The sequence below is a fragment of the Palaemon carinicauda genome, chromosome 37, assembly GCF_036898095.1.
Source record: "Palaemon carinicauda isolate YSFRI2023 chromosome 37, ASM3689809v2, whole genome shotgun sequence".
Classification (NCBI taxonomy): domain Eukaryota; kingdom Metazoa; phylum Arthropoda; class Malacostraca; order Decapoda; family Palaemonidae; genus Palaemon; species Palaemon carinicauda.
The window spans coordinates 56,423,686-56,438,309 of NC_090761.1; the positions used below are offsets into that span (position 1 = coordinate 56,423,686).

Sequence of the window (14,624 nt, forward strand, 5' to 3'; positions counted from 1 at the left end):
AAAGAAAGAAAGAAAAAAAAAACACAACACACTAAACACTTATCACTATTGAGTCTCTTGTATAGAAAGTGCGTATTACGCACGATCTAAATTCTAAAAGGTGAACAATACCCGCGCAATTAAGGGGTAATTTACCTTAGTTTATAGGGTGGAATAATGATTGGTGTCATTAAATTTCCCCCTAAGAATTAAGACTCCAAGATGGGCTTCGAGACACTGGTTCTAAGTGAGCTCTTGTGGTCTATTTTACAACTTCCTTCAGACGTTCAGGTGGAGGAAATGAAGTTGTAGAAATTGTTTTTTTAGACTTTTCCAGTGTTCCCCTTATGTTTTCTCTAATTTATTGTTATGGTTTGTATTATTTCTTGCTGTGGTAGTTGTACCTGTCTGTTTTTACAATGAAAAAGATGACTAATTTCGTCTTTGATTATGCAATTACTTCAAATTTTCCTAGGCTCTTTTTTATATTTATAGATATGTTATTGTTATTAATTATTTGATAGCAGCTTTATATAAGTAATGTGCTAGTAAAAGCAGTATTCAAGTTTCTAAATCATTAGTTGAGGAGAGCTATTTATGGTTGCACACCAAAATTGGTTTCTATAATCATGTGAACCCTTGCTTGACAAGCTGGATATAGCCATAGTAATAGTTTTATAGCATTCACTGCTCATAACAGTAGTATTTAAGTCTCTAAATCATTGGTATGGCAACCCATCTAAAGTATAGGAGAGCTATTCAAGATTAGACACCATAATTAGTTTCTACAAGGTTTAAATCCCTATCATGTAAATGATATGTGTATCTCTGTTTCATAAGCTGCCTTGTTTTTTCTCAATATTGACCATTATTTTCTCTTTTTAACAGCATGATCGAGCCCCTGGTCCCTGAAGGCATGAAGGGAAACCTTGCCATCTTCAAGAAGGCTGCCACCTCAGGTTACGAGACAGGCAAATGCAAGAAATTCAGATGCGTCGCCCCAAAGCTTCTCTAGACCAAAACAGCAAAATTTAATGTCGTAGAAAACGGGATGGACCTGGATGTGATTCACAGAAAACGGATTTCTCTCGCCTATAGAAAACTGTCTCCAAAATAAACCTTTTATAGAAAATGGGAACGTGTAGGTCAATACATTCCTCAGTCGCAGCCGCGACTGATAATGTGTTGATGCTCTACTGATTTTGAATAGTTGTTCCTAAGGTTGAATGTAATATAATTCCAATGTTAAGGAATGATTTTGCTGACACTTTGCTGCTGGCCGGCAATGGAATGCATTTGATTATCTCTAGACGTCATGTAGGACCAATGTAACTTATATTTTTAAGTGCAGCAGTGAATATTTATTTATTTATTGGTCTTTATGCCCGAGTGGCCAACCTCATTTATGTTTTTTTTATTCCTTGATTACGTCTTTTTTCTCAGGGGTGTTTCATCATTGTTGTTGTTTTTCCCACGGAAATTTGAGGCTCAATATTACTATACATTTAATGATTTCAAAATGCACATCTTCAGTCCTGATTTGGTCTGATTTTCGAGTTTTGAATTTCTACCTGCACCGAGTGATCCAAAATATATCCTTCTTGTAATATTTCATTTTGATTATTTATTTGATCTGGCCATAGGCCTATTTAGAAAAATCATCATTCCACCCCAATTCAATTTTCTACCGTGCCATGATTTATTTCTTCACATTAAAAAACAGAAAAAAAAAAATAAAAACTCTTTCCTCTTTTCTTCTCTTTCTGAAGAAGTCCCTCCAGGAGAGAGAAGCCCTTTAGCACAATTCTTTATTTTTTTGATAAAATTAGAAATTAAATTACCATTCTCTCCTGCACCACATGGTCCTATTTCATTCCTGTGGCAGATTTTTTCTGAGCTTTGAAAATGTAGGAGTTTGTCCAATATGAATTTATACCAAAATATAAAAAAAAAGATAAAAGCTATCAAATCAAAGCTCTTTATTTCTCTTATCAATTAAGATGGAATCTCTTAAGATAAACATTTACTTACAATCCTGCCAGATATGTACATAACTATAGTCCATTTCTTTTAGCGATGCATATTTGCACCGACTCGCAGCGGTGCCCTTTTAGCTCGGAAAAGTTTCCGGATCGCTGATTGGTTGGACAAGATAATTCTAACCAATCAGCGATCAGAGAACTTTTCCGAGCTAAAGGGGCACCGCCGCGAGTCGGTGCAAATATGCCTCGCTAAAAGAAATGGACTATACATGTCCTGTCTTCAGTCGTTACTGATAATAAATGTGTTGTTAATTATTGTTTTAATTATTGTTATCACATCACCCTATTTAATTGCACTTTTGTTGAGTCTTATTAAGTATTTTTTTAAAGAGGGGAAATACAATTGTGTATTTAAATAATCTTTAAATAGTCATTTGGTTCATTCGAGAAACTTCAAACTCTTAAAATGTGTTCTGTATTCTTATACACCTGAGCTTTGTAAATAAAATGGCCTTCACAAATAATAATTGTTTGTTTTTATTTATTTGTCCTTAATGAATAGAGACTATTTCAGTAGCCTTTCTATACTTAACAATCGGTTTTTAAAACTCTCTCTCTCTCTCTCTCTCTCTCTCTCTCTCTCTCTCTCTCTCTCTCTCTCTCTCTCTCAATATATATATATATATATATATATATATATATATATATATAGTATATATATATATATATATACAGTATATATATATATATATATATATATATATATATATACTGTATATATATATATATATATATATATACATATATATATATATATATATATATATATATATATATATATATATACATATACACACATATATATATATATATATATATATGCTATATATATATATATATACATACATATATTATATATATATATATATATATATATACATATATATATACTGTATATATACATATACACATATATATATATATATATATATATATATATATATATATATATATATATATATGATATTATTATCCAAAGTCGTATTCCAAATGTGAAAAAAGGTCTATATGATGGACTATTCTATCTTATCCTTTATTCCATTTTATGATTTTTTTTTTTTTAAGTTCATAATTTGGAGAACTGAGATGGACAAAAAGAGTCTAAAACATTGGATCAGTGGTTATCAACCTCGCGAGACAAGTCCTAGCTTAAGGAAACATCAAAGTGCATAGTTATGAACTTGGTAGTTGGTAGATTGGTGTGGGTCGCTGCTACCCCGGAGAAGGATATGGTATAGCAATCTCATGGCGAAAGACGTGTAGAAAGTAAAAAAGAAAAAATAAATAAACGAAAAAATGAAAGACATCCAAAGAAATTAACAAATATATTGTTAAAAAAAATATCCGACAAGCTATTCACTGAATAAAGTTTACACAAAAAGCTAAACAATTAATTGTCGAATTTAATTAATAGTTTTGAAATACTCTAAAACTAATAAATAATGAAAGATCATTCAAAGTTAATGAAATCAATAGTTAAAACAAAATTAATTAATGAAAATAGAAATTGATTAAAATAATTACTGTAGATAAATTAATTCATTATGAGTCTAAATGCATAAGAAATAAAGGATATAAATATTCTTTACAACAATCATGCAATAAGCGAAGGTATACAGCATGCTCTTCACACTCCCCAAGAGAGATTAGTTCACCAAACTTTCAACTGGGCTCCACAAGGCACCAGAAGAGTTGGAAGGCCCAGGCCTACATGCCTTAGGACTATTAAGCATGAAGTAGGGGATGAGGAATGGAGAAGTATTGATTTAAAAGCACAAGATAGAGACGACTGGCGAAATCTAACCGAGGCCCTTTGCGTCCATAGGCGTATGAGGAGATGATGATGATGATGATAATACAGCCCAGGGTCGTGTCATTATTATTATTATTATTATTATTATTATTATTATTATTATTATTATTATTATTATTATTATTATCATTATTATGATTATCATTATTATTACTTGCTAAGCTACAACCCTAGTTGGAAAAGCAAGATGCTACAAGCCCAGGGGCCCCAACAGAGAAAATAGCCCAATGAGGAAAGGAAACAGAGAAAAATAAAATATTTTAAGAACAGTAACAACATTAAAATAAATATTTTCTATATAAACTATGAAAACTTTTCAAAACAAGATGAAGAGAAATTAGATAGAATAGTGTGCCCGAGTGTACCCTCAAGCAAGAGAACTCTAACCCCAGATAGTGGAAGACCGTGGTACAGAGGGTATGGCACTACCCAAAACTAGAGAACAATGGTTTGATTTTGCAGTGACCAGTTGATGACAGACACGTTCGGTGAACCGATCCTTTTGACAATAGGTATGTTGGGGCATGGGGCAGGGGACTTCCAGAACCATCCCAAAATGAATCATAAAAACTGGGCGTGTGACACCAAAAGGGGTCAAATAGTAACATGACTAAACTCAAAAAATTTTTACTCGACTCTCTTATATTACACGTTTTAGAGCAATGTTGTTATTATTATTATTATTATTATTATTATTATTATTATTATTATTATTATTATTATTATTATTATTATTATTATTATTATTATTATTATTATTATTAGCTAAGCTACAACCCTAGTTTGAAAAGCAGGATGCTATGAGCCCAGGGGTTCCAACAGGGATAAATAGCCCAGTGAGGAGTAGAAATAAGGAAATAAATAAACTATATGAGAAGTAATGCATAATTAGAATTAAATATTCTAAGAACAGTGACAACATTAGAACAGATATTTCATATATAAACTATATAAAAGACTTATGTCAGCCTGTTCAACATGAAAACCTTTTGCTTGCAAGTTTGGACTTTTGAAGCTGCACCGATTCCACTACCCGATTAGGAAGATCACTCTATAACTTGTTTACAGCTGGAAAAATAAAATCTGGAATACTGTGTAGTATTGAGCCTCATGATGAAGAGGTACTGACTATTAGAATTAACTGCATACATAGTATTACGAACAGATAGTACTGTCCAACATCCTGACAATATTAGCCTACCTTTATTGATCTCAAGATAGTAATGTGAACTAGTATATAATTGACATCTCAGTGAATACTGAGGTAAAATATATAATTGTTACAATAATCAATTCAGTAAAGATTTCAGTCCCTTATTAATCAACAGCAATAACAAATGCAGCCCTTTCTAGTCCACTACAGGACAAAATCCTCAGACATGTCAACTCATATCTGGGGTTTGGCCTCTTTTCATCACCTCGCTGGCTTGTACGGATTTGTGATGGTGGGACATTTTTGTCTGATCGCGCACAGCAAACCAACATAGTATGGGTAGCCCTGACTATTAAAACTTTGGTGATAGCAAACCAAACTAGTAATGGTGGCCCTGGCTAGTACAGCTTTGGTGATCGTTGTGACGCGCAAACCCTTTCACCACGTTAAGGTATCCCCAGTCAGAAAGATCAAATACATAGGCCTTTCTTATGACTAATGATAACCATAAGGTTTGAATCTCTGACTTGGTAAAACATACTATGCATATTCCCTTGTATTATAGCCTACTTTGAGTGAACTCTGTAATTCAAGATTCATACATACACACACACACACACACACACACACATATATATATATATATATATATATATATATATATATACAGTATATATATATGTATATATATATACTGTATATATATATATATATATATATATATATACAGTATATATATATATATATATACATATATGTATATAGATATATGCATATAATAAATACATATATAATACAGTATATATATATATATATGTATATATATATATAAATATATATATATATATATATATATATATATATATATATATATATATATATGCATATATAAATATATATATATATGCATATATATATATATATATATATATATATATACTGTATTATATATATGTATATATATACTATATATACATATACTGTATATGTATATATATTTATTATATGCATATATCTATATACATATATGCATATATATATATATATGTGTGTGTATATATACATATATATATATGTATATATATATACATATATACATATACATATATATATATATATATATATATATATATATATATATATACATATATATATGCATGCCCAAATTGATTTAACAATAAAAGGAGGAGATTTCATAGTAACACTCGCTGAACTTTACACCAAATGTCTGCAGGAATACTCTATACCTATAGCTTGGGAAAATCTTTATCATAATACTAATTCACAAAAAAAAGGATATACAAGAGACCTGAAAAATTATCGCCCAAATATTTTACTCTCAGTAATATCTAAAATATTTACAAAGATCAAAGGCTAAATAGCAAGACAGCTACACTTTTATCAATCAAGAGAGTGGGCAGTCTTTAGAAGCTGGTATTCAACAACTAATCATATCCATGTAATTAACAAGCTAATTAAAAAATCAACAGAATATGACAAACTACTGTATATAGCATTCACAGACTATGACAAAGCTTTTGAATCTGACAAAACTTCAGCAGTAATGAAAGCCCTTCAAAGACAAGGAATAGATGAATCCTGTGTTCGAACACTTGAAGATATCTATACGGGAATTACAGCAGTCATAAAACTATATAAAGATGGTAAGAAAATTCTGATTGAGAAAGGATTTAGACAGGGAGACTCTATCTCTCCTAAATTATTCACAGCGTGCCTATAAGTATGAAAAAAAAATTAGATTGGAGAAATGTTGGAATTAACATTAATGGGAAATAACTTAACAGCTTAAGGTTTTCAAATGACAGTTCTGTTTAGTGAATGATGTAATTTGTAAAAGATGATAGAAAATTTGAGTAAAGAAATCAGAAATGTAGGACTGAAAATTAATATGAGTAATACAAAGATAATGTTCAATGAAAATGCAGACTACAAATCAGGGTTATGGACGAACCTTTGGAGTGTTAATTAATATGTGTACTTAGGGTTATGATGGCTTATGTGGTAACATCCCTGACTGGTAATCACCAGACTGGGGTTCGAGGCTCAAACTCGTTAGCTCCTTTGGTCACTACAACCTCACCATCCTTGTGAGCTAAGGATGGGGGGTTTCGGGGAGCCTATAGATCTATCTGCAGAATCATCAGTAGCCATTGCCTGACCCTCCTGGGTCCTGGCTTGAGTGGAGAGGGGGCTTGGGCATTGATCATATATCCCTTGCCTCTGCTATTCATGAGTGGCCTTTAAACCAAACCTTAAACCAAGCCAAACTTAGGACAGACAGTAAGTGTTTCACCAGGACAAGAGACCGAAATTAATAGAAGGATGAACATAGGATGGAGAGCTTCTGGTAAACAAAATGAGATTATTTAGAGTAAAATAAAAGTACTTAATCAGATGGTCCTACCAGTCTTAACAAGCATCAGAACTTGTAGTCTTACTACAGCCTTAGAACATAAGCTAGTTACAACTTAAAGAGCTATGGAAAGAATAATGAGGGGAATAACAGTAAGGGACAGAAAAAAATACAACATGGATACGAAAGCAAACTAAAGTAGAGGATATACTAAAAGCATGTAAGAATAAAATAATGGATATGGGCAGGAGATGTAATGACAATATCAGGTAGAAGATTGCCTCTAAGAATAAGAGAATGGGTTCCTAAAGGTCGTAAAAGAAGCAGGGAAAGGAAGCGAAGACGATGGCTTGACGAGCTAAGAAAATTTAAGAGTATAGACTGGCATAGATAGACCATAAACAGACGCGAGCGGAAGGACATGTCTGAGGCCATTGTACTGCAGTGGACTAGTTACGATTGATGATGATGATGGAGATGAAGATGATGATGAGGATGATGATGAATATATAATATATATATATATATATATATATATATATATATATATATATATATATATATATATATATATATATTTATGTATATATATATATATATATATATATATATATATATATATATATATATATATATATATATGTGTGTGTGTGTGTGTGTGTGTGTGTGTGTGTGTGTGTAAAAATATTAAACTTTTCGTGCATAGGAGATAAAAAATAATTACCTAAGCTGCTGTGACTTATCTTATTTGAGTGAAACCCAGACAGTCATCTGTATATAATTATTATTATCAGATTCATTGTATCCCAAAGCAAACAGTAAAAAGAAAGAGCCAATTATAATCCATTCGTATTATTCCTTCAATCATATTGGTTCATATGCTGTCCTACGAAGAAAGCTTCGCTGACAAAGAGGACCAATGTGTATTTCAGCTTTAACAGTGAGAGGTTTATTTTAGAAATCCCAATTAATCTCTAACCATTTGACTTACGATTAATACGTCAAGTGCACTGCCACTTTTCAAGGAAAATGAAATATTCTAAAAGATAGAATTATTGGAAGTCTAGAAATCTCACTTATATGATACCTATTGTTTTATTTTATTTTCGTTTGTTGACATTTGTATATGAATATATTCATTTGACCATAAACTAATTTTCCAGTTTCTTCAAATGCACTGGATAATAAGCAAATTTTAACAGAAAATTCAATTTAATTTAGGATACCACATATTTAACATTAAGTTTAAGATAGCATACTTATTATTACATACCTTTTCAATAATATTCTTAAGTTTTATTACCTCACCATGAGTTCCAATATATTTCTTTCATTGTAAGCAATTGGTTATTCGAGTCAATTGCTTATATGAATATGACTCACCCTTGCTTTGAAATTGAATATCACTTTCTCTAATAAAATTTCTATATTTGGGAAAGAAATCATTACTTTGATCGTCTTTGAAATAAGATAAATGCCATGGAGGATTAAAAAACTAAACTCCCTTGAATTTACTGTAGTTTCCCCATTAGAAAGTTTTCCTCTATGCGGAAACTAGTATCAGATATATCCCATTTTCATTGTTTCCCTTCTTAAAGTCACCAAAGAAAACGGAGTGTTAGTGAGTGTGTTCGTAGCAAGATCCTTAGATTTTGGTACGTAAGTGGTTTGGCTGGTTTAGCTAAGGAAAACGACGAGGCAATTATCATATTATCTAAGGGGGACGAGTGGTAGATTAGCAGTTGGAGAATTTAATAGTTGGGAATGTAAGAAAGGAGGGATTGTGCCGTATGTGGACTGAATTATAAGTAGGCTTGGGGAAATTTTGATATGACATATAATCAAAGATAAGATGTGAATTTAAACTCCATTACCTACATATAATGTTATTGTTGTTTTTATAATTTTTATAGAAGATATACGTGGAACTAGACATTGTCTTGGGAATTAAACTTCGTTTCGCGATTATCGATCAGTATCATTCTTTACTTACTCCACGTCTGTTTTCGCCCTAGTAGATTGAATATTTAAATCCATGTGTATATATATATATATATATATATATATATATATATATATATATATATATATATATATACATATATATATATATATATATATATATATATATATATATATATATATATATATATATAAAATTATCTGTCTAGTTATATATTCACATACATACAGTATACTCATATATATATATATATATATATATATATATATATATATATATATATATATATACAGAGAGAGAGAGAGAGAGAGAGAGAGAGAGAGAGAGAGAGAGAGAGAGAGAGAGAGAGAGAGAGAGAGAGAGGTAACGACAACTTTCTATCTACCTCCCTTTTATTGTTAATTTGATCCAAGACCTAACAGGCTTCACTAAGACATGAGTACACACAATCATATGGTCTAGATCGTTTTTCATCAATATAACTGTCCAATTTACATATAATGTACTAGAGCTGACTAAGAACATTTGCACTAACGAACCATATTGCTAGGATATAGGCTTGAGGGGATAACCGGATCAGAAAAAGAGCAAGGAATTCTAAAAATCAAAGGCCCATAGTGGTTGTAAATATAAACAAATTTCTGGCAAAAGTGATCGGTTGAATATATGTTCATATATATATACACACACATAAGTATATACAATTTTTTTCTTTGCTGATTGCTATAAGGATACAGGGTACTTGGCAGCAAGCCCCATGATCCTGGCCATTCACTGATTTCTATACCACACAAAACAGAGAGGATACAATTGTTATATTTCCCTACATCAAATAGGAATACAATTGTTATTGTTATTGAACCCAAAAAGGAGGCTTAGATGCCATTAAGGGAGAAGGTGGCTCCTCTCACTTATATGTATATCAGCACTTCAAACAATGTGACAATCCCTGGAGATTCACCACTCAGATTGTATCACTTATTGCCACCACAATGGCAATGTTCAGTAAACAGACGGATCTGTTGTAGTTGGCTACGAACCGGTTGGGGGAGAAGGTCGAGAGGAAGGCAAAATGATAGAAGGCTAGATAAGGCGAGGAATGAGAGAAGAGGTTTGGTGGAGGAGGATGCCTTTGATAGAAGGCATTGGAGAGAGTGCATCAGGCAACCGACCCCTTAATGTAGGGGATAACAGTGAGAATGAAGAAAAAGAAGAAGAAGAAGAAGAAGGGCTCTTAAATAAAAGAGGCTTATATACCATTTAGAAGGCATTTCTACTACTAAGGGACCCACACATTTCAACAAGGTGATACTCTACAAATGGACACTGTGTATTAGAATCATAATCCAGTGGCACTCCTTACCGGAATTATTTCCAGATCGTATTGTCCATAACCTTGATGATGAGAGTCAACCCCAGTTGACTCACCTGGGGAAGTTTAACAGCACAGGAGGTTCATCCACGATTCAGCAACTAAAGGGAGAATTTGGAAGTAACTGCTGCCACCATTTAGTAACTAAAGGAAGAATTTGGCAGTAACTGCTGCCCTGTATTTCTCTTAAAAAAAAGATCATGTCCATATTTCATAACGCACACACACATATATATATATGCATATATATGTATATATATATATATACATACATATATATATATATATATATATATATATATATATATATATATATATATATATATATATATATATCTATAGATATGTGTTTTGTGTTGTCAATGGTACCAGTAGATTGGGTTTGTGCGTGTATTGTACCACTATATAAGGGTAAGGGAGATGTGCATGAGTGTTGTAATTCAAGAGGTATTAGTTTGTTGAGTGTAGTTGGAAAAGTGTATGGTAGAGTAATGATTAATAGGATTAAGGATAAAACAGAGAATGCAATCTTGGAAGTACAGGGTGGTTTTAGAAGATGTAGGGGTTGTATAAATCAGATTTTAACAGTTGGGCAGATATGCGAGAAATATTTAGCAAAAGGTAAGGAGGTGTATGTTGCGTTTATGGATCTGGAGAAAGCATATGATAGAGTTGATAGGGAAGCAATGTGGAATGTGATGAGGTTATATGGATTTGGTGGAAGGTTGTTGCAAGCAGTGAAAAGTTTCTACAAAGGTAGTAAAGCATGTGTTAGAATAGGAAATGAAGTGAGCGATTGGTTTCCGGTGAGAGTGGGGCTGAGACAGGGATGTGTGATGTCGCCGTGGTTGTTTAACTTATATGTTGATGGAGTGGTGAGAGAGGTGAATGCTCGAGTGCTTGGACGAGGATTAAAACTGGCAGGCGAGAATGATCATGAATGGGAGGTAAATCAGTTGTTGTTTGCGGATGATACTGTACTGGTAGCAGACACAGAAGAGAAGCTTGACCGACTAGTGACAGAATTTGGAAGGGTGTGTGAGAGAAGGAAGTTGAGAGTTAATGTGGGTAAGAGTAAGGTTATGAGATGTACGAGAAGGGAAGGTGGTGCAAGGTTGAATGTCATGTTGAATGGAGAGTTACTTGAGGAGGTGGATCAGTTTAAGTACTTGGGGTCTGTTGTTGCAGCAAATGGTGGAGTGGAAGCAGATGTACGTCAGAGAGTGAATGAAGGATGCAAAGTGTTGGGGGCAGTTAAGGGAGTAGTAAAAAATAGAAGGTTGGGCATGAATGTAAAGAGAGTTCTATATGAGAAAGTGATTGTACCAACTGTGATGTATGGATCGGAGTTGTGGGGAATGAAAGTGATGGAGAGACAGAAATTGAATGTGTTTGAGATGAAGTGTCTAAGGAGTATGGCTGGTGTATCTCGAGTAGATAGGGTTAGGAACGAAGTGGTGAGGGTGAGAACGGGTGTAAGAAATGAGTTAGCGGCTAGAGTGGATATGAATGTGTTGAGGTGGTTTGGCCATGTTGAGAGAATGGAAAAGGGCTGTCTGCTAAAGAAGGTGATGAATGCAAGAGTTGATGGGAGAAGTACAAGAGGAAGGCCAAGGTTTGGGTGGATGGATGGTGTGAAGAAAGCTCTGGGTGATAGGAGGATAGATGTGAGAGAGGCAAGAGAGCGTGCTAGAAATAGGAATGAATGGCGAGCGATTGTGACGCAGTTCCGGTAGGCCCTGCTGCTTCCTCCGGTGCCTTAGATGACCGCGGAGGTAGCAGCAGTAGGGGATTCAGCATTATGAAGCTTCATCTGTAGTGGATAATGTGGGAGGTTGGGCTGTGGCACCCTAGCAGTACCAGCTGAACTCGGCTGAGTCCCTGGTTAGGCTGGAGGAACGTAGAGAGTAGAGGTCCCCTTTTTGTTTTGTTTCTTTGTTGATGTCGGCTACCCCCAAAATTGGGGGAAGTGCCTTTGGTATATGGATGGATGGATGGATATTTTTATATATATATATATATATATATATATATATATATATATATATATATACATATATATATATATACATGTATATACTGTACACACACACGCATATATATACATACATATATATATATATGTACATAAGTATACACACACACACACACACATATATATATATATATATATATATATATATATATATATGTATGTATATATATATATGTATATGTATATATATATATATATATATATATATATATATATATATAGGCAATACATACTTATGTATATAACAACCTAAATACAGTATCAATAAAAAAAAAACACTGATATACTAATGCATATAGGTTAAGTCGTATCCAATTCTATAGGTATATAAACTTCATAGATGAGTTAACTGCTCTTAGTCTATATTATTAGCAGAATGAGTAAGCATATCTTCCCAGAATCATTCATATGATAGTTCAAATCATGTCTAGAAGGTTGAAAAGCTTCTTCATTTATTACCCTATTAAGCTTTTTCAATAGAAGCTTGAGGAAGTCTGCAAATGCACAGCTCTTCAAAGAAACCAGTGAATTTCATACATATTTCTAAGCTTAAAAGTCTAACTATTATAGTAAAACGCTTATATATGATATTGTTTCGTGTTTAAGGTTTAAAGCTTTAAAGAGGCAAGGGACAGTGACATTGCCCTATCAAGCAGGACAATGCCCTAAAGACTGTCCATATTTACACATGATCAGAGCCCAAGTCACCTCTCCACTCAAGCTAGTACCAAGGAGGGCCAGGCAATGGCTGCTGATGACTCAGCAGATAGACATACAGGCTCCCCGAAACCCCCCATCCTTAGCTCACAAGGAAGGTGAGGTTGCAACGACCAAAGGATCTAACGAGTTCGAGCGTCACGAACCCCAGTCTGGCAATCACCAGTCAGGGACGTTACCACATTGGACACAACAACATATTAAAGAAACCAGTGAGTTTTATGCATATTTCTAAGCCTTTAAGCCTAACTGATATAGTAAAACACCTAGATATGATATGGCTTCTTGTATGTACATATGTTGTTATGAATTGAATGTACACAGCCTTGTTGGAACCTTCCATTCCTTACCTTAATTCATACCACTGAAAATGCAAGATTTTTTCATTACTTTCCTACTGGTATACGGCAATGTAATGAGAAGCATATATGAAGTGTGTGGAAGTTAAGATGTTCAGATGTCATTGTGCTTATCTAAATCACCTTGGTATAGGTGGTCAATCTCTCTCTCTCTCTCTCTCTCCTCTGAAGACTGAAGAACAAAGAACGTATTGTTACTTATGATATGGAGGGTCCCATTGGCTCAATAGAATACCTGAATATAGTACAGCGAAGTTCATTTCCGCCAGTAATAAACTTGATAACCAGAGAGAGAGAGAGAGAGAGAGAGAGAGAGAGAGAGAGAGAGAGAGAGAGAGAGAGAGAGAGAAATGAGAGGTTTTTCACGTGGTCCCTCCCTTATTTCTCAAGGCTATCCAATCATTAATACACAGAAATAAAAAGTATATATCAAGTAATTGAAGTCTAAATGATTTAGAAAAGAAATTTAGATAGAATTTCATAAGTAAATTCTCAAGAAAAATCCTAATCTTGACATGATTGTCTTATTTTCATAGTCCTTAAAATGTCTTCAATAAATCTTAAACTGGGTAGAGTTTATGGAATCAGGGTATAATGCCCAGGTGCGAAGGACAGGGAAGCCATTACATTATATACTTTATATAGCATTATATACTTTGAAATAATTAATCATATTGTACCAAGGCATATTAAAGGCGATGCAGATATGGAAACTGATGCACTGTCAAAATACTAGTCTTAAAAAAATATGTAAATTACGAAATCTATTATAATTAGCACCTTAAATGGAGCTTTATAAAAATGGTGTATCCATATG

At 33.1% G+C, this 14,624-nt stretch overlaps 1 protein-coding gene and 1 pseudogene across 1 annotated transcript in view; both read left to right on the forward strand.

Annotated features, from left to right (window-relative positions):
• LOC137629112 (uncharacterized) overlaps nt 1–2,085 on the forward strand; it is an 18,096-nt gene extending 16,011 nt beyond the window's left edge. The window contains exon 3 of the mRNA XM_068360381.1: nt 868–2,085. Coding sequence (XP_068216482.1) covers nt 868–994 — 127 coding nt within the window. The 3' untranslated portion in view covers nt 995–2,085. The remainder of the gene's footprint in view (nt 1–867) is intronic.
• An 8,338-nt stretch (nt 2,086–10,423) lies between these two features.
• The window catches only part of LOC137629322 (uncharacterized), a 22,326-nt pseudogene continuing 18,125 nt past the window's right edge, over nt 10,424–14,624 (forward strand).